The sequence below is a fragment of the Sander lucioperca genome, chromosome 24 (genome assembly GCF_008315115.2).
Source record: "Sander lucioperca isolate FBNREF2018 chromosome 24, SLUC_FBN_1.2, whole genome shotgun sequence".
Classification (NCBI taxonomy): Eukaryota; Metazoa; Chordata; class Actinopteri; order Perciformes; family Percidae; genus Sander; species Sander lucioperca.
The window spans coordinates 10,273,757-10,295,947 of NC_050196.1; the positions used below are offsets into that span (position 1 = coordinate 10,273,757).

The 22,191-nt window shown below is 38.9% G+C and overlaps 1 protein-coding gene across 4 annotated transcripts in view; it reads right to left on the bottom strand.

Annotated features, from left to right (window-relative positions):
* The window catches only part of LOC116044636 (interleukin-1 receptor accessory protein-like 1), a 281,380-nt gene that overhangs the window by 86,697 nt on the left and 172,492 nt on the right, over positions 1-22,191 (bottom strand). For all 4 annotated transcript variants that reach the window (XM_031292002.2, XM_035998500.1, XM_035998501.1 and 1 more), the window contains one exon: positions 8,579-8,653. In XM_031292002.2, coding sequence (XP_031147862.1) covers positions 8,579-8,653 — 75 coding nt within the window. The remainder of the gene's footprint in view (positions 1-8,578; positions 8,654-22,191) is intronic.

Here is a 22,191-nt window from a genome sequence, read left to right on the forward strand (position 1 = left end):
AAATGGAAATAGTAGCAAAAATCCAGTGAGAACCCCCCAAAATGTGCGGCTTTAAAGTTACACTGTGCTGAAACAAACCTAAAAGCACCAGAGTGACAATCACAGAGGAAGCGCCTGAAGGGGTTGTTGTACTGAAACATAAGGTTCTACACACACCGCTACTGCAGCTTTGTCAGCCTGAATAGCACAGCTGTTAAATGTTAAACTGTGGTGAACTGCAACTTATAGTGTGAACCAAAGAAGCAGGCAGGAGTGCAGTGGCATCTCTCGTCTAAACGCTGTAGCGTAGCTACAAAGGTTTTATCCTTTTCATTTAACTTCATTGCAGCTTTTGACAGAAAATATCTCCAGATTATCTTGTAGAACCTGCTGCATGTTGTGACTTTATTGTTGAAACAACAATATACTGTAGCAACAAAGCGTAGAAGGCTGAAAACATGAACTTTCCAACCATGTTTATCGGATTTTATTAGACACCTAGATGTCTTTTCACCTGCAAATCACCAAGAGCATGCTGGGCTTTGCTTTATCGGCTGCTCCAACAACAACTTTGGGCTGTCCAAATGAATTACGTTCATATTGGACGACTCTGCAGCGCACAATTTAGGCCCAGTGCCAATGTTCAGTGTGTGTACGTGGTGCAAAAGACTTTGTGTCCTGTCCAACAACTAACTGATTTTCTTTTAACCATAACCACAATCTTTCCTTAACCTTCAGCACATTGTAGTTGTTATGCAAAATGATTTCAGAAGGAAATCATTTTAAAACTACTACCTTATATTGGCATTGAACTTTTTAAAATGTAATTTAAACTAATCCAGTGGTTTGCAGAATTGTTCAAATCAAGGTTTATTCTGGAGATACGGTTTCATTTTGAAAAAGTCACACTTAAGATGTTTCATGAACAGTCTGTTCTTGTGTCAGTGGGTTTGTAGCTCTCCTCAAACAGCTTTATAATCTATCGATCTGCAAAAATATACAAGTCTGACAAAGTTGTGTGATATTACAGAGTGCCTACATGCAGGTGCAATGCAGTAACACTTCAGTCCTTAAACATAAAAATAGAAAACAACAACCAGACTTTCTCTAAACTACATGCCAAAGCCCAATTTATGATTAATAGATCTATCCAGAGACGGGAAGTATGGCTGGCACAGTCAAGAGGCAGTATATCTTTATACTCAAGTGCCTTGGCCAGTTCTTGATGCTATTTTCTGTTAAGGAGAGCAAATGCCTTCAGCCATTTTTCCTCTTAGTTCACAGAGACAGGTACAAGGATGCAGGTGGGAGCCGTTGACGGGAAGCAGAGCGAGGGAACAGTCAATGTGGGATAGCTTGACTTTTAAGTTCAATCACTATCCAAAATGTGAGAATGATATCAGCCATGCAGTCATGCTCTGGTGAGTTTCCTCCAAGTGTTGAGTAAACTTAGCCTTCTTCGGTCCATTGGGCCGATCAGGTCTCCTGAAGCGCTTGCACAGACCGTCCCCCTCATTACCGTACTTATGTAAAACACTAATGGGAGCATTCTTTTGCCAAGAATCCCTTCCAATCACCACCAACAACTCCCCCTATAATATGACAGTCACGATTTATGCTTCCATGCTGCAGGGCATATTAACCATTTGGGAGAGTGTGCTGTCTTGTATCCACTTTCATCTGTAATAACTCTAGGTAAGACACCACCATATTTCATCCCCTCTGTGAATCTGAAATGATCTCGCTCACTTTTTCTCCCTTGCTGCGAGTCTTTGACTAAACTCCCCCTACCTTCATTTCTCTCTCATTCTGTTTCCTCCCCTCTCTTCATCTTTATCTCACTCCGTCTTCCCTTCCCCGCAGGGCCTCGACTCATCTGGAGGCTTGCCAGGAATACAGATACGATCACTCGCAGATGTACAATAACTTGAGGGGAATAAATATGCCCTAATTGAGAGAGATGATGTAATATTGATCCTGGGGCCTCTGAACCTTTGGCATCGATGGAGCGTTCTGCCGAGTCTGTGACATTTAGAGGGATGGCTGGTGTGTATGTGAAACAGAGAGTGTGTGATAACGGGGATAGGTGTTACTGAGGCTGTGCTGCGTGAGACTTTCTTTTTCTTTGTGAAGGTAAAATGTGTCTCATGGTTCGATGAGAACTTCCAAGCTTAAAGCACGAGACTACCTGAGTGCGAGCTAGAGGATGATGTTTGCCTGCCTGCAGAATGTACCGAATATTACACCGAGTTGCTGCATTGTATCGAGTGAAAAATGAAAATGAAAATTATCTTTAAAAAAAATAAAATAATAAAAAAAAAATATATATTTCTAATTCTTGTGCTGAGCTATGGAAATAAACTTGACTGTGCTTTCACACCTCTCCTGTCTGGTGCTGTTATACATACTGTACTTAATACATTATGTAAAGCACTTTAAATTGCCTGTTTGAAATGCATGTAAAAATGTAAATAAACTGCATGTAAATAAACTCGCCTTGCCTAATAAAAATTTAAAAAAGGTTAAGAGTTGAGTTTTTATGTAAGTGAGAAAAACACCAAAATCAATAAAAACCTCAAGTGATAATCATGTCTTCCTGACCCTTCAACCTTTACATTCTTTCTCCAGCACTCATGGTATTTACCTTGAACATGATCTATCACACACGTCTACCTCGCTGTGGCATGGCGTGCCTTCATCCCACAGCAGGACAACAACATAAATCATTAAATATTGAAAATGGTGCCTAAATCAATGTGACAAGATCCCAAACATTACACTGGTAGAAGATCAAATCCATACAGCTACAGTAAGGAATGTGCTCCAGGATAATGGGATGATCAACATTCATAGATTGATAAAGTCAAGTAAAGGTTATACATTTCAAGACCATCTGTTGAACTGAGTTTCACCCACATTCTCAGTGTGCTGAAAGTTGACATTTTGTCTGCTGTCTAAGTGCAGTTAATTATTTCTTCCTAATGGTGCTCTGTTCCTGCAGAGTAGAGCTGGGGGTAAATGATTATTTATTAAACGATTAATCGGGCGATTATTTTATCGATTAGTCGACTAATCTAACGACTAATTGGACGATTAATATAACGATTATTTTTCTGTTGCTCGATTAATAAAAACCATAATGTATCTCAAATAAATACCAAAAAATTCTTAATATATTTTATTAAACAATTTTGCACAGCAAAAAATCTTCTGCTTTACACAAAATAAAATAATTATTTTACTGTTATACAAAATGAAAGGCCAGCCTGTTTACTCTTTTACAGTACCAACATAACTCTCTTGTTCAAAAAAATCAAGTTGTAGTGCAAAAAAGAAAAACACTGTGCAGTGCACAGTACAGACATTCCTTGGATTGTTTAACACAACATAACAGTCCCAACATAAAACCTGATGCATAATCAAACTGACTCTCTTAACTGCTATTCTGTAGGTTTACATGCTAATGCAGCTGTGCACTTTGGTGGTGCTAGGCTAACCAACGCATCTTAGCTCTCTGTGCAGTTTGTTCGTGCTAGGTTAGTAGCTAACGTTCACGTTAGCTAACGTTAGCTACTATAGATAGCTGTGTTCTGCAGCTGTAAGCTAGCTACCATTCAAGCCAACATTAGATGATAACTAACGTTAGCTAAACACAGCTGCCTAGGCGCCAGTAGCTAGCTAACGTTAACGTTAGCTACTAACCTAGCACGAACAAACTGCACGGAGAGCTAAGATAGTTAGCTAGCACCACCTAAGTGCGCAGGCTACACAACACACTACACAAACATGAAATTAATTTAGCTAACGTTAGTACTTGGGACTACTTAAGTATTCCCATACCCTCGATGATTAAGGGCGAGCTGTTTTTTTAGGACTTCTTCTTTTCATGGGGCTTTTTGCAGGGCTTTGTTGGGAATTCTGTGAGGAGGTTGCTGTTTCCTGCAATGTTTTGGTCTCCCACATATGTGTGTGGCGAAGTGTCGACGCAAAAATACGACGTCGACGTAATTTTGACGTCGATGCGTCGACGTCATCGACGCGTCGCTGCAGGCCTACTGCAGAGGATGTAAAACACACACACACACACACACACACACACACACACACACACACACACACACACACACACACACACACACACACACACACACACACACACACACACACACACACAGAAGTAGAAATTTACAGAAGGATCTGGATTCGTCAAGTCTTAATTTGAAGGTTTCAATGTCAGTTACAAGAAAAGGGGGGTCTCATAGCAACCTGACCTGCCTAAGAATAACAGTATATTGATGTGCTAACCCTATCATTACCAAAGGACTGCAAATTCTAATTTTATGTGGCTGCAGACTCCAAGTCAATTCAGGATAATGATGGTTTTGTTTTGAGGTATCCTCTGTTCATACTGTATCATTAAACAATGTAACTCCCTCTGATGAGTGACTGAAGACCAATTTCCAGTTTACTATTATTATTATTCACCAACCAACAAATGAAGAAGCTCAAGAGAAAAGGTTGTTTGTTAGAGAAAAGGCTGCATCGACCAAAGGGATTTCCATGATGAGCCTTTCCGACAGGAAGTGATACGGATTTTCAAACTATGTAATTAAAAGGACGCCTTTTGTATTACTTGGTGGCGGTTCGAAACTAATATGTTGGATCTTCTACTACTACTAAGATGACGTACAAAGTCATTACTAATTTACTTGTAATAATACGCCCGATTCTGTTCTCATGATGCTACACTACAAGGCCAAAAGTATATGGACATCCTGACATCAAACCTATATTTGGTCGTTGAACATTTCAAATCATATGCAATAATATGCTGCTTTAACTGCCCCCACTCTTCTGGGAAGGCTTTCCACAAGAGTGGAAAACAGCCGAGGACTACACCAAAAATATATGAATAAGGGTGTCCACGTACCTTTGGCCACCCATTTCTGGCACTCATTTTGTTATTTGGTTATTTGTATTCATACGACACACTCATGGATAAGTGGACAAAATTGGCTTTTACAAATACTTTTACTAGTACAAGCATAAATTATTATATATAATACGTATTTATATATATAATAATTACATAGTCTAAAAGCAAACAACGGTACATATCTAGCTTTGGTGTCATCAAAGTCATTGTTGACTGTTTGTTGACAACTACAGTCATACAGGGAAACATTTATTTCAATATACTGGACAGCAGCCTAAATGGAGTTTGTGTTTTGAGGTAGGGGTTGTATCTGTGACCATCGACCCTTTCATGTGTTCACAATTAGCTGCTGCGCTACTGCCCAGCTTTAACTGAAAACAACAAATCCACTCCCATTCCCTAAAGGGTCCCAAAAGGCATTGTGGGAAACAAAGCAAATCAATAACTGACACACAAGAGGACAAGAAACCAAGGCAGTTTTGAGGGAAGGAAATACACCAAAATAATCAATTCAATTACTCTAACATAATACAACTCTCGGGATGCATTGAATATTACAGATCAATGATGCATAACAGTATGACAAAATGGTGGCTTCTTAAAACATTCATGTGAGAGCTAAAAAGTGTATTTTGGAGGAATTTTGCAAAGAGCCTCAGACACCATCCCCTTGTTTTCTCTCTGCTGCAATTTCAAAAAACTCGCTGCGGTGTCGTAATGTCAAGTGTCAGGGGATGAAGTGTGATTTCTTGAGGAAGGAGGCAGTTGAAAGGGCTTGAAGTTTTCAGCCAATCAGGATCACTGGGGAACTTGTTGGATATTCCCAGAATGAACATCACAAACACAAGTGCCACAATGGCCGTGAATTCAATCTAACCCTGAAATAAAATGTCAGGATAGGTAGGCAAGTAAGGCCGCAAGTGACACGTCAGCCCTGCATAAAAAAAACAGCATTATAACAAATCAAACCTGGCAGCAAAATAAAGGCTAAAGAAGCAGGTTTGTGACTGGAGCTGTGATCCCTGGTTGTGTTGTGTTCAAGAACATAGAAGTGGCACAAACATGTTCATGCATTAAGGAAATAAATCACCCCGTTGTCAAAGTGTTTAGGGTTTAGAAATCGTACACATTAGCACTCTACGAGAAACAGACTTGCACTGCAGTTAGTCTGCTTGGCTTGACTGCAGACAATTATTCTACCAGTGCACAAGAGTGAAAGCAGCGCACATTGATCTGTCAGACTGTATTACAGACCCAAACTGCAACAGATCTGTCCCACAGAGAAAGCAGTGGAAAGACATGCCCACCGAGGGCTGAGAAGAGCATTTATACAACATGTTTTACATTTAATCAATTATAACTGAGGAACCTCATCCATTAGGAGACAAAATAGGGAGTGGGCCACGGACGATGAGTGCTGATTAATTGGGCCCCCCCATTTACAGATTGCTCTGTTCATCCCTTGAGTTACATAACAAGAGCCTGAAAAGTGTCTCTCCACATTCGCCTTTCCCCCTCTCCTCTCGCTTTCTTCCTCTCACCTGCCTAATTAAGTGTCTGCTGTAGCCATTTATGCTTCTATATTTCACGGGAGAATGAATATTAAAATTCCGCCAAACCAGGCACAACCCTGAAAGGATGTGCTGTGTTTGACTGGGCTCTTTGTGGATGACATGAAGCGCATGCTAGCCTAACACTGAGAGGAAGCGATAGAGGCTTGTACAGGCAGAGAGAAATCAAGTACGTGTTCATATATTATGTACACAGAGGTGCTGACTCTGTGTAGAATATCAATGGGTGCAGAGGTGAAGGAGGAGCATAAAACTATCTACTAATCCACATCCACTTCCAAATCTAAATCAAGAGGAAAATCCAATCTGATATAGTTAGGGGATGAAGGTCTGGAAAGCTAAAATAAATTATAGTAAAAAGTAAAGTTACAAAAATATATATTAACCCCAAAACAAGAAAAGCAGCACATTTCTTTTCTTTGGACCATTATTGCCTGTTCTCTAAGCTATCAGGTAATGGATTTTGAAAATCGCCATCATCCACTATCAAACACTTAATCAGATGAAAAAAGCCAGAGAGGCTTTTATCCATCATCAATTTAAAGCTACGATGATTTGCGCCTATTTTCTGATTGCCACCGTTTACCTCTATACAAGCCAGTTGTGTTCATCAGCCCATGAAGAATTCACTTCAAAGGAAACCTCCATCATGACCCATTTTCCCTTCCACCAACAGCTGAGCTATCGCCCAATAAGGCACAAAGCGGGAATTTTCCCATGAGCCCGTGCATCAAAAGCTGGTAAGGCAAACGGAAGACTACCATTCCGAGGCAGCCACATGAGGCAGAATTTGAGGTAATCATTTAAAGTAATGCTAAAATCATACATTTTTGGTAACGCAAAAGGTACCACTTTGATTCATTACTGACTCATTACAGCTGAACGAACACAAGCAGCATCCGTGTTGCACAAGACAACAAATTTAGATGTGATCAGTATACAATGACAAGGCACTCCATAGGATAGGAGGAGAAAAAGCGTCGAGGGCGTCGTGTGTCGAATGAGTCATCCTATTTTTCTTCTATCTAGATGAAAACTCAAGGTCCATTCATAAAAGGGCATAGTCAGAGAACAGACCTAATTGAAAATCCTGTACTGAACATTTTGGTTACTTCAAGTCAGATCTGTGCAGATCCCAAACAAATTAAACTTATAGGAAAGTATTTGAGATCAAAAAAGGTCAACAAACACAAAACATTCCAATGCTAGCAACTAGTTTCAATGTTTTTGTCTTATTGAATTTGACTGAATTTGCACTTTTGGGGTTGAAATTACTATAACTCACATGGTAAATTCAGCATAATCTACTGTATATATCCACGGCAATAATTCCATTACTACAACAACACAGTCATACTAACCAATCTGCTGAGTGTACCAAAAATACAGTTTTCACTATATTATTATATTATTTTTTTTGTTCAGCTTTCAGCTACTCTCAGTAGAACTTAATGCTTCCTGCAGATGTTTTTCACTTCAAACACCTGCTCGGAAAGAGGCATTATTCAACTCAACCTGCTGGAAGTGTTAAGTAGCTTAACAGTGACAGAAAAAACGTAGAAGCAATTTTAATCAGTTAGTGCTTCAAAACAGTATGTCTTTCAAAAAGAGAAACTAGGAGCAACAGAGAGGTGAGTATGACATGACTGTGTTGTCTTTATCATTTCAGGATAATCAGCACTAATTCTATTAGTACAACAGGTAAACCCGGAGGATATGTTGAGTTTGCATTAACAGTAAACAGCATCAACAACAAATTAAAATGGGAAAAGGAGGACTGTTACTAAAATATGATAAAGTACTGTATAGCTATGTGTAAAAACAGTGGAAATTAGAATGGAGGCCTGCCATTTTGACCCCAATACTTCCACCGTATATGCACAGCAAAGTAGGATTGAACATATTGGTCAAAACAAAGCCACGGTTAAGCAGAACAGGACCTACTTTGAGGGAATTGGCTTTCATCGTAAGTAATCTAGAAATTTGAACCGATGCCATTGTGAGGATCATATGCCACAAGCATGATACCACACGTTCCATCGACGGATAGAAAACAAGCTATCAGTGTGGGGAATGAAATGTGTCTCCTTACCTATTGCCATCTCTATGACGCTCATTTGGCTCTCCGAGGGGGAAAGGATTTTTGGCGGCTTGTCTGTCAGGGGAGCTGCGAGAAGACAAACAGAGAGAAAAGGAAGAGCACATTAAATTTCACATCTTTCTCCCTCATGGACAGTGGGAGTATGATTTATTCATTAAAGACCACAATAAAGGCTGCATTAAGATGGGAACAAATACATGGAAATACAACATTTAAAGAGTGGAAAGAGAAGAAAATGGATGAATTACTGTGACTCAGAATTACCCATTCAAAGCTTTGAACATCAATGCACATGCTTTCAAAGAAGCAGCTGCTTCAATACTAATGCTATTCGTTCCTCGTCAGAACGAGTGTGTAAGTGATGATATGGCTTTGACATGGACTGCATACAAACTGTGCTGTATATACAGCAGCTGTGTAACTAGTCAACCATTCCTGAATATCCAGTATACCCTAAGGTAAAAATCCTTTACAGCTGCAGTGGGCATGGGAAGGTTAAGAGCTGCAGCAGGAGATGCAGTATTTTCAGCTGTGTACAGCTAATATGATTGAAAAATGAGAGTTTCTTGAAATATCATAAATGCTTACGGTATCTATTATAATAACATGAATAATTATTTGTTTTTAAATTAAAAGAAAACGTTCTGCACAAGCAATGTGGTATACATTGTGAAAGCGGTTTGCTGATTTAAAAAAAAGTGTATCACAGTTCCATTAGAACAGCCTTCGTCCCAACGCCCTTCCAAAATACACCAACTCCAATTAGACAGCTGCTGAGTAACAAAAGACTTGCACTCATTATAATGATTCCCTAATTGGTTCTAGTCTTCAAAGTGGCATCAGAGAGGTTTTCTATCTGTGCACGCTTGGAAATACTCAGAGGGACGAGGCTTGTTTCAGTACAAATGACTTGGTGGTTTGACTGGAGGAGTGATCGCTGAACTGAACCTGGAGAAAAGGAGAATGGAGGAAGGTTTTCAAAGTTCACATTGAAAAACCCGGTTCCTCCATACTCCAGTTATCTGGTGATAACTTATCAAAGCAGATATAAAGCCTTCTTTTTCAATGAGCATTTCAAGCACCATTTGGCCTTAATGTTTGTGCAATACATGGCAGCTGAGAGTTTTATGATGCAACTGCAAGACCTTTGAAATTCACTTTTCCACTACTAAGTGCGATTCTGTAGGCGAGATTCAGCAATTTAATTTGAACTATTTTGGCGTTAATTGCATTTTGTCAAAGACAGCTAATTCATATCTCAATCTTTGTAAAGACTACATGCAGATTTACATTTGACCATTTTTCTGTTCTGCCACGTTCTAAGGGTCGAAGTTTGAGCAACCTGGTTACGGGAAAAAGAAACCAACATCATGTTACTTCTGTCTTTGCTCCTGACAATAATTAGCACTGCTGCTAGAGGTTACTGTCAGGTAAACCTAAACACAGGCCATTTCAGGCATTTCAACAAAAATGTTTGCGCCTCTAATTGCAATGAAGAAACAAAAAAAAATACTTGATTAGCTTGATTTCATTTTTAGATACAATGAAATAGTAGCAGAATATGTTGAGACTTGTAGCTCTGCAGAAAAACAAACCATTTTAAAAGCATTTTCTTCAAGAAACACCGCAATAAATGTAAGAAGTCTGCAGACTTTTTGAGCCAACATGTCTGATGAGCCAATAAACTCAAAATGTCAAACGCTATTGGTGACATATTAAAAAACACAAGGGACCAGATACAGTGTGTCCTCTGTTGGTACCAGCTCTTGATTGGTTTGGATGCACTTATTTCAAAAGGCACTATTTTTAGCCAAAGAACTTTCCTTCGCTCATGTCCACTCACCAATAAAGGAACCCTTCCATTGTTCTGTCCAATCAATTGACCATACTGTTGTTTTAAATAAAGGCTCATGCAATTTGTGGAGTGGGCTGAAAAGCATGGGGAAAATGCCAATATTGGCTGATTAATTACAAATTCAAAAAAGAACCATAGAAAACAATGCCTTTCCCTGTGCCTGGCGCAGTTTAATGCCATGTAAAGAAATCTCATTCCCATAATTCCCTTTTTCTTGATGAAATATGCGTAGACTATTTTGTTTCATTATGACTTTTTCAACTCTGATGGTTTGTCTTACACAAAACAGTGCTGAATTTGAAGAGAGAAAATGGTGCACAGGCAGGGATGTGGCTGCATGTATTTATAGTAACATGAAAAGAGAGCTCAGCTGGGGATACAAACATCAAACATGGAGCCACAACTCGTTGCCTATACTGTTAAAGTGAGTTTCAAAGTTTTACATTATATATTTGCGTTAATGATTTCCTTCTTTTTGTTTTTCTGTGTGTGTTCTGTTAAGCACTTTGGATAAACTATGTTGTGTTTAAAGTGCTATATAAATAAAGATGATTACATTTTGATTTGATAAAACAAAAACACAGAAAATGCAATAGCATAATTGTGATAATTACCCAAATCCAACTAGGATCCAAATATACGTGCAACTGCAGTACTGTCAAATGTATGTCAAATGAACATATTAAATCACTTATTCTCTAACTGTTGGCGATTTTGTTGGCCAAGTGTTACGCATTATAGTAAAGCACTGCTGGCACATGCCTCCAGTCATACCTGGAGGTACTGTAGGAAAGCATGATAGTGTTTGAAGTTACACAATTAAACTGCTAGGATGTTAAAAACAGGAAAATGGAAAATGTGGCACAGGTTGAAAAAAAAACCTTAAAGTTTAACACTGCTCCTTGTGACTATACCTAGATATTTAGTCATGTGCTATTAATACAACATGACTTAACACAGCACATTTTTGTTCTCAAAACCAACTGGTCTCTGATACTATATATGCAAATGGAGAGAAAAATCTGAGGCATGAAAGAGATCTAAAATTAATTTTAAAAGGTGGAGCTATCACCCCAACACAAATGCATCATATTTACCTACTGGACAAAGATCTAAGGAAACATTTTGTCCATTATATTATAGTCTGGAGGGGATATTTAACTGTTTTATTGTAACTTCTAAAGTCAATATATTTTAAAAATATTCCTACAGCAATTTGATATTTCTCTGTCATCTGCACTTTATCCAATTGTATCCCTTTTTGGGGCTTCTTTTCTTCATTTTTGCCTTCATTGGACAGTTCTTAGTATAGAGGCAGACAGGAAATTAGAGAAGGGATAGATAGGCATAAAATGTAACCAAGGTCCCCGGCCTGAATCATTTCGTTATACGGTATGTGCCTTGACTATTTGGCTACCGGGGCACCCCCAATTTTATCTTTAAATGTGGACCTGCACAAACGGGAGCTTCTGCTAAGACCAGAGGGAACACACACTACTGCTGCCTTTTTACCACCTTGAAACTGAGTCTCCTATGTCCTTTGACTGTGACAACTCCCAACTCCAGAATTCCATCTGAGCGAACAGGATTAATCTATTGTGTCTCAATTAAAAGGGCATGGCAGTCTGCTCACTGTGGTAGCCTCACTTTGCAATTTAAGTGGACAACCAGGAATATAGAGGCTCTCTCTCATTTGAAATGTTTGATATGCAGGTTGCAATGAGCCAGTTGAAGGTGAAATCCCAATCCTGGCAGGTAATCAATGTTCAGGCACATTTTTTAATAAGCTCAGTTTAAAGCTAAAGGTAACAAAGTGGGAGAAGGCTGTTTAACTCTAGGATGAATTCTGCCTTTATATCCAAATCAAGGGCATGCTGCTGATGTGCTGTTTGTCAGTGGGATTCTGCCATGCTGGAAGGCACGCTAACTCACACAGACACACACAGATTTGAGATGCATTAGTGAAACTGGCTGGTCTTCATCTACAAAACCACAACTCTGTGGTGGGTTATCATAAGTGGGCGTGGGCAGGCTTTTCGCTGAGGGGTGAGAAACACATCCAGGCTGACCTGCTTCCCTACACACAGACACACAAACAGTATTACACACACATTCCTGCACACATAAACATCGAAAGGCCTGACTTCGGTATCAGCTGGGGAGAAAATCTTTAAATTGTCCCTCACAGGCCCTTTGATCTGCTCTCGCTGTGATCACATGATGATGGATGGAGTAATGAAAAAAAGACCTTGTTCTCTCCCATTAACTCTCACATCGCCTTCTCTCCCTCTCCTATCTGTCTGTCGCTCGCTGTATGTCTTTGTCACTCTGTTGGTCTGTTTCTGTCGCTCTCAGGGGTGAGAGAGAGAGGAAAGATGAAAAAGGAGGGAGAGAGAGAGGGTTGTGGTCCGCTGTTCACACCTCATTAAAGACCACTTCAGCAGACATAGATTAAGAGAGGTGGTGTGTGTGTGTGCGTGTGTTCGTGTGTGTGTGTGAGAGAGAGAGAGCTTAAGATCGTTAAAGGAAAGAAGCAGTGTGAGATCCACAGAAGAAAATAAATGAAAGCAGTTTTAGAGCAACTTGAAAGGCAAACCTTGTTAGTCATACACATTCAAAAGAAAAAAAAATAAAATGTATATTTTTTTTAACATCTTGCTAGGAACAAAATTCAACTGTTGTGTTTCTGATTCAGTTACTTCAGATGAGAAATCACAATCTGACTGACGTAAAAATCCTTTGCCTGAAGATTTTCTTTCTTGAATGTCAATCATAAACAGTGCCTTGAAAAGATGTAAGACTTATTAAGTACTAATGTGGTAAAATATTTTAGCATTTCATAGGAACATTGTGAAATTTGCTAATAAGAAACCAGTGATGATAAGCACTAAATAATAAGCAGAAATGAAAACAGCAGTATTGATGTCCACCAGGACAAAAGCTTCCATAAGAGTATAGAAGGCTTGATTCAGATAATAGTGTCTGAAAAATGGTTCAAATGATTTCAAATACTGTTTTGTTTTTGTATATATTGTCCAAAATCACAAGAAGATGAAGTAAGATGTGCAGCTGGATAAATAGGAAATTGTCCAAGAAATAATTTGAAATCGACTATCAAATCAAAAAGAGGGTCTTTCAAAAATGCCTATATTAATGAGCTTTAATGATTTAATTACGTTGTCAACTCATCACTGAATTTAAAAGAAGGCAACAGCTGGTCTAACTTCGAACTAAGTATGTAGTATTAAATTGGTCGGTTTCATAATTCATACATTTTTCACTTCAGAATAAAAACACCCCAGCTGATACCTAATATATTAGAAAATATGTAAGTGAATTTGTGAGACAATGCAAGACTTGAGGACTTTAATGTGTTGGATAAGTTGGCAAGAATGTCAAACTGGACTTTAGCCGAAGGGAACTGGGAAGGAGAAGAAATTTGTCAGCAGCTGTCAGGGACTGTTACAGTTATGAAAAAGTAACTGGCTTCCTCAGGGCAGAGGGGATAAATGGTCCCAATTCCATATAACCAGCAAACTGAACTCAATAAGTCACTTTGTCAAATATAGTTTCTGCTGGTAAATAATGATGATCAAAAGGAGGTTAAATGACTATGAAAACACTAAAAGAGAACAATACTTTGGGTCAATTGCTGGAATTAAATGCTAGTAGTTATTGCACATTGTGTACTTACTGTGCTATTTTTGAAAGTATATTGTATTTTTGAGAGGATGTCATCAAGTACTTCCACAGTTTTATTGTGCACTTTTCTTTTTCATGGCTAAATATACAGGTAAATAGACTAGAAAAATGCCATTGTAAATTCTTAATGTGACCCCACCAGAAGGAAAAATTGCTTTCATTACCACACAACAGAACCGGTGCAATTTGCCTTCAGCAGACATAATTCACAAACAGCAGTGAGTGCACAAAATGTGCAGACCAGTCAGATATACAGGACAGTTCCGTGTTAATGAAAACAATGATGCTGCTGTTGCCTGTGATGGTGCTGTGTGGGAGTTAACATTTATAGTAGTGGCAAAATTTGATTTCAGTTATTTTGGTGGAAGGACCTTGCAGCCCTGAAACATCTGCCTGAGGCAAGCGGGTGAAATGGAGCAGAGTCAGGATGAGTGCAGTCTCGGATGATCTCTCTGATGAAGGAGATGGTGTTTAACTACAAGAGGTAAATGGGGTGCTTTAAAGGACGTACTGTATTAGAGACCTGGATTTTTTTTTATTTCCTCAGAAGCTCTATTATTTAGCAATTTGAGGATTCTTATTGAGGAAATCATTTCCATTGTTTTCCCTCTCCAATTGATGTGATAGCAGCATCGCAGGTGGGACAACAGTGTTGTTCAGTACTGTACAGTAACCCTAAAAAACAACATTTAATCATTTTATGAGATTACAAATAATTAAAGTAGTTGCATGTTTTTCACTTGTTTGTAAGCTTTTGTTACTACCATTCTGAGGCTGTGCATTGAGGGTACTGTGATGACCCAACCTCTCAGAAATGGACAGGCTTGTACAGACGTGTCACAAAATGCTTTGGAACAAAAAGTTACTGGATTTATTGCTTCTCAGCTGCCATTCCACATCATCCTCAAACCCCCTGGTCCACCTCCTGCCAAAAGCTCTGCTGGCTTTAGATCTGTAGATTGTGCACTGCTATTGGAGTAAATGGAATCCACTGTCATGTTCCTGGAGCCATCCTGAGATGATGAATGCTTTGTGACATTGCAGGTTATACTGATGGTAGTATCTATGGCCACAAACGCGGTCAGCAACATTACGAGTTAATTGTAGCTTTCAAATAATGCTCTGTTGTCTTTGAGGGCACTATCGTGGGCCCAGTAAAGTCTCTCCACACTATTGCATTCCCAACACAAGGCTGTCAACAAGGCAGGATGCCTCCATGGATTCATGCACTTAGGTGACTTGAAAACACCAGGCGTTTCAGAGATGCTGCAAAACGCCATGTCTGGCACTAACAGTCATACCATGTACTGTAGATCAAAGTCTGTCTCGCCCATTCTAATATGTAGTCGAAATGTAACTGAGCCTTTGTGTGCCTTGTTGAGTTGCAGCCACTTGTTGTGATGGATATTTCTGAGGTGCAAAAGACAAATCCTTTATCCGAAAGAGGATGCTGCTTGTTAAAAATGAGCTAGATGCTCTGAGAGACTCCTTCGAGCTGAAATGGTGATCTTTGAAAAATATACTGGAAAAAAAACGAACCCTAAAGAAATGACTCCTCTTTGAGGACACTTGTTGGAAAATCCCAATATAGAAACCCTGAACAGAACATAATACGATATATTTCCTTATTGAAAAAATGTGTTGTTTTAGAAGATCCATCAAAACAATTGAATATAAGAGAGCTAAAGGATGGGACAATACATTCAGGGGAAATCACATAAATCACATAACTGCAGGCATTGGGAATAGCTGGAGCGACTTCACTCTCCAGTGAACTCTTTTGAAAAAGAAAGGCACTCCGCATAATTACTCACCATGCTCATATATAGTACACTAAGATTTTTGCTGTAATGAGATGTCTTTCTGAATCTGATGCATACTTTTTGAAACTTGTGCCACTGTAAACATTTGCACTGCCGGAGAAAACCTGTCCACACATAGATCATGTGCGACTAATCATGCATGGCTAAGAAATAGTTGCTTGTTAATTAGAGAGGCCTGTACTCATTACTCACCTGTTTCTAAGCGGGGGCCACCCGCCTCAGAAACGTGTTATTCACTTGAAGATAAGGAGGGTGGGAGGGATGGTGATATGTTTCAAGTGGCCTGGCCTAAAATATCTCTGAGGGGAGGAGTTGAGAATGAGTCAGAGAGGAAGGAGATGGTGGTGAAAAAGAAGTGGAGCTGAAAGAAAGCTTGGGGTACTATGTGAGAAGGGTTGTGTGGCGGATAGAGTGGGAGAGGGAGCTGAGGAGAGACAGAAAGGAAAAAAAATGTAGATGAGAAACGTGAAGATGCGGTCTGCTACTTCACAGGGAAGTGAGTGTGTGTGTGTGTGTGTGTGTGTGTGTGTGTGTGTGTGTGTGTGTGTGTGTGTTGGGAGGCAGTTTGGGTTATTGCTTAGGCGAGAAAATGCTTAGTGATGGAGGTTGAATTAGGAAAGCGAGCTGTGTTAACACGTTGCTGATTGTCATACCCAATGGCCTCGTATCTCAAGCAACCCTTTTAAAGTAGGGTGAGTAAAATTTTCAAACACTTTTTTGATTCCGTAGAGGTGAAATCTCTTATTTTTTTGCACGAGGTTGCACATGACTTGTTGCATAGCAACAGATACATGTGATTGTGTGGAGGACACGTGTTAAGTGTCACTACTGTACTTTGAAAACGAGATGCTAGTTTGACACAGGTCCATGCATGGATCATAAATCACATACAGTATGATTACATGACACCATGTTGAGTGCTTTCCTTTACACATCGGACTTTTGACTGAGGCTTAAAGGCCAGCTGGCCTTCATTAATGATGACAAGGCAGCAGGTGTGATGTTGAACTCTACATGCAGGTTATCAAACATCCTGGATGATTTATGGTCTTTAGATGAAATCCAACATTTCCACATGAAATATATAGGTTTACACACACGACACACATTTTTTTACCTTAAAGCTGAGATGAAATGAAAAATGCCTTTTTAACCCTTTTAGATCACATCCCCGGTCATATTGTCAAACAAATTACAAAAAATCTATTTCTTTGTATTTTTTATATCAAAATCCAAATCATATTTTCTTCCTGTAAAAGAAAAAAAATCATCTTTGCTTACTTAAGCTGGTACCAACCAATTTCAACCAATAATAAAATTTCACCTGTCAATCAATCTATTACTGTTAGGGGACAGAACTACAGATCCATTAGCAACAGCTGTGATAGTGGTTGTGACGGCATTGAGACACGCACACGCACACACACACACACACACACACACAGAAAGCTGTCACGGCTGGTAACAATGTGGCTGAGGTCTAATTCAATCAAGGGAAACTTTGCCAATTTTTACCAGCTCTGTCAGTGCAGCACAGGCACACTACATGCTACATCCACCTGGAAGGTGGTGCTGCCGGATGACGCTCATCTGCACGTACTGCTGGCGCTACAGTGAAAGAGCCGATTGAAAATCAGCAGTTTCCCTATCATCTTTCATCCTCCTCCTTATCTAACAGCAACAACAGGTGAGGGAAATATGTGTGGAGCCATTGCCAACCATCCTCAGTGGCTCCCTATGGTGGCTCTGTACTGCGCTAAACTTGAAAGCCTACCTCTTTTTAGCGGTCTAATCAAATGCAAAGGATTTAGCGCTCAAATATTCCTTTTCACTAGGAAATACGTCACAGTGCAGAAGCTAAAGATGCTCCACCTTCCGTATCACTGGGACTTCAAAGTGACAAAGCAACAAACGTGATTATGACCATGTTAGCATGGTTTCCCTACTCTAAAATCTTTTTTGAAACTACTCCTTTTCCTGATTCCCAAGTCGACACTGTCTTACCGTTTAAACACCCAAATAGCTCGTCTTTAGAGTGCCTCTGGTGTGAAAATAGACTCATGAAATGGTCGTCCCAGGCTCAGAAGCATTAAACTGTGTTAACATGTAGTATTCTGCTTTTGAACTGCCTACAAAACACATTAACATTCTGGGAAGCTTTCTCCACTGCAGGGGGATTGTATTCCTGCAGCATGAAAACAACAGAAAACCTAGTGAATTCCAAAAAAGACAGAATGGAAATGATGTAACAGAAAATTCATGAAGGGGATGGTGTAAAGAATAGTTAGCTTGACAGTTTATCGAATGAGTTTATACAAGGCAAAGAAAGAAATAATGGAGTTAAACCACACACAGAAAGCAGATCTCTCTCCAATTTCCATTGAGCATGAATATGCTGGAGAACCTAATACAGATCCCGGCAATTCCTATGAGGCAGAGTCGAGGAAAAATGTACTATTGATTCATACACTTTCTTCCATATAGTGCGTTCTCAGCAAGCATTGCTTGCCATTTGTCTTAGCTTTAAATTTAACTACTGGACAGGCAATACCTATGTACTTCCCTGTAATTAAAAAGTGGATTAATCTTGAGTACTAGCTGTCATAAATTCCGCCATTTTTCCCCCAGCATGCTTTCCGGTTCCCCTCAATAAATTTATTCAGAGCAATCAATAGGGGTATTACTATGTATATATCGCTGTGAGAATCAGCTTGGCAGGTTGCCTTTGGCAGTGCTACACTTCCTGCATTGCCCATGTTATCCTCCAAAAAGGCCGGCATCAGTTCTATATGTGGACTTGGCTGCTGTTGAGAGGATGGTGGGAGTAACATGTGTGGGAGTGTTTGAGCAAAGGGCTGTTTAGTTGGAATTTACTTGAAAAATGTTCTGAGAAAAGTTAAAGAAACAAAATGGGAAAATAAATTGACTTGGGCAGGAACACACTGGAGAAGGACTGAAGAAACTGCTAATGTGACAAGTTCTGCTTACTTAAACATTTGAAATAAAGCGCAAGAAAGTCGCAATTAGGCAGATGTGTAAACCAAGGCTGTGTGCTGTAATTAATCATGATTGCGTTAATTACACTTTGTTTTTTTGCCATAATGAGGACTAAAAAGAGACAAACAACAGAGGAAAATATAGAAAACAAAGGATCTTATGCCAAATGACACTGCATCCTCACAGTTGCTATATTGAGATTTCATTGCTGTGGATATTAAAAATGCCAATTCTCTCCCTGAGGCAAATAAGTCCTCTTTCATTGCAGCTACCCCAGCACAGTGAATTATTTCTCTGCTCCGTCTGTAAAAACTTGTCTTTTAAGTCAATTATTTCCCTATTTTCCATAAGCAATGCCATGTCTGATACAATCTTTTAATTAAGATTTTACAAGTTGCTTCCTTCAGCTCAAAAAATGTTTTTTTTTAGTGCTACAGCATGTTTCCCTAGGACAAATTATAATATCATTGTTTAACTTGGCAGATCACACATCTTGCAGATCTCATCTGAAGTGAGGACTATTTGTTTATTTACCCTGCGCTGCAGGAAGTTCACATTTCACAGCCAATATAATGAGGATCCTATAACCCTCTAATAGAGATTGGTTATAGGGATGGAAATTGTTATCGGTATAATCACACATTCAAACTTTGATTACAGATACAAGCTTGGCAGAACTCGATTTTTAAACTCACTATCTGTGTTACGACCAGTTTAAAACACAATAAGCTATATTCCAAATATCTAAATGCTCAATAATTTTTACCTCAATTCACAGCCCAATCAAAGCGATGGTGGGTGAGGATGGTTAATTGTGATGTTAGAAATCACAACAGAATAAGTCACAGAATTTATTTTTGTGACTTTATAACAACAACAGCTGTACAAAATACTTGCTCTACTTGATACTTTGATGCTGGTGCCGTGGATTTACTATGTGGTCAATGACCACACATGACGTCAATATCTTGGTTAATTATGGTTAATAACGTTAAAATATTGATGTAATGCGCCATGAACATTGAATGAATATTATTTGCTTGCTGTTATGTGCAATATAAATATATAAAAAAAGAAGTAGAATACTATACTAATACTATACCATAACTTGGTGTTTTTTATGATCAAGAGAAACATAAAACACAGTCATTACTGTATCATAAAAAACAGCTGAGAGAATAATGAATTGGTAACATGTAAAATGAGTTATGGTACACAGAGTACATGCTATTGTTATACTAACCACAAATTAGTTTTAACCAGCAAGGTGATTCATCAAAGACTACTGTGCTAGTTGTTATCATTAAGCCTGGCTTATCTGTTGCTATGCTACATCTTTCCCCTCTTTACAATGCATTACATGCACTGCCTGTATGTATAGTAGGGATGTAACGATTACCGGTATAACAGTAAACCACGGTAAAAATGTTGATGATAACAATTACCGTTTTCATTTAAAATATCATTATTATCACTGTGGATTACCACGGTGTGGAAACCGCGTGTTCCCAACTTCACCCGAGTCTCCTGAAGTTGCCGCGCGGGCGCACTGCGTAGCCTAAAGTGCATTTCTTGAAGTTGGAATCATGGCGGGAGGAGGATAAACAGCGCTCAGGACATTTATCAGCCTTGTAAAAAAGGCCATAGTAGTACTTGAGATGATTGACCTCTCCTGCTAATCGCTCACACTCAGACAGGAGAAGGGGACAGAACAGAGGCTGTAAACTGACTTTTTTCTTTATCATTCCTTTTCTGTTTTCGGACTTGTTGAAGTGATGTGTGTAGCCCAGAACGTAAGTTAAAACTATTCAGTAGCTTGCTAAACTTTCATGGGTTTTACTGCCTCGTTATCTGTGTAAACGTTAAAGCTACGTTTATTCATATTCTAATAAGTGTACTGCTACGATGTGGATATTAAAGTTTAGCCCGTGTTACAACGTGACATTTATTTGGAGAGAGTGAGATACATTATCGCCTTGATAATATTGCTGTTGCTGTGTTTCTTATTGCATAGCTGATAGATGTGCAGATTGTTTAATATTATTTGTGCAGCCACGTGTTGATATTCAGGTTGTGTTAGGGCAATTTTCTAAAAAGGTGCAATCGCCAGTAAACAACCTAGCGCTGTGGAGCCACGTGCTTAGCTATTAAAGGTGTATTACACTGTTTGCCCTGTTATGGATATGTGTGCTGTAATAGATGTGGCTTATTCTCAGTTTGTGTTAGTGAGCAATATGTTACATTCATGTTAATTATTACAGAGAAATTTATGTAATTCTTAGTATTGTTTCTTGTTATATGCTGGTGGTTATAACATTTAGTTTTGGTAAATAATGTTCATATTAAGTCAGATGCTTATTAATGTGCATTATTATTTGCTTATATTTCAGAACCACATCCAACTTCACATGTAATGTCAAATACAACTTTATAGTTGTATAACATGAAGTATAGTACTTCATGTTGGAGTCGTAAATAAATCTTCGTGGATCTCAAAGTCAGACATCTCTGGTTCAAGTTCTTACCGGACACCCTACAGTCCGGTGTTTCAGTAGCCAGTTTCAATAGTTTATACAAGCCTATTGCCTATATTTTTGTAATATAATAAACACTGTTACACTTTTTGAAACTATTTCAGATTGTGTATGCCTATCAGTGCTTTCTGAACATATTGAACACACTTTTAAAAATACCGCAATAATACCTAAAACCGTGATAATAACCGTCAGGTTAAATTTTCATACCATCCCTAATGTATAGTTTAAATATTTCATACTGTGCATATACAAGACGGTTGGTAAATACACATCATATAAAAAAAGACTGTCAGCGCTTACACAAGCCACTTATGTCAACCTGACTGCCAATTATCAGTATGTGTCAGCTTGTCTGGCACACACCACTGTTATGAGCTTAAAAAACAAAAGAATTATGAAAATAATTTCATGTTGCATAGGGAGAAGTCTTCAAACACATTGCAATAAACACTGTCAGCCTCTAATGGCTGCTTGAAACCTCTGACTATTGGAACCACTGGACCATTGGAACGTAAAATAAAAAATTTAAGGTATAAATTTGGTTAATTGTAACTTTGGTCTTATTTTCTTGGTTTTGGCAATCATTTGCATCAGTAATAATGGTACCAAATATTGCAGAGGTCTGGGACAAGCGAAATCCATAAGTCAAAGTCCAACTTTATTTGGAGGAAAAAGCAAAAGCTAGTACAC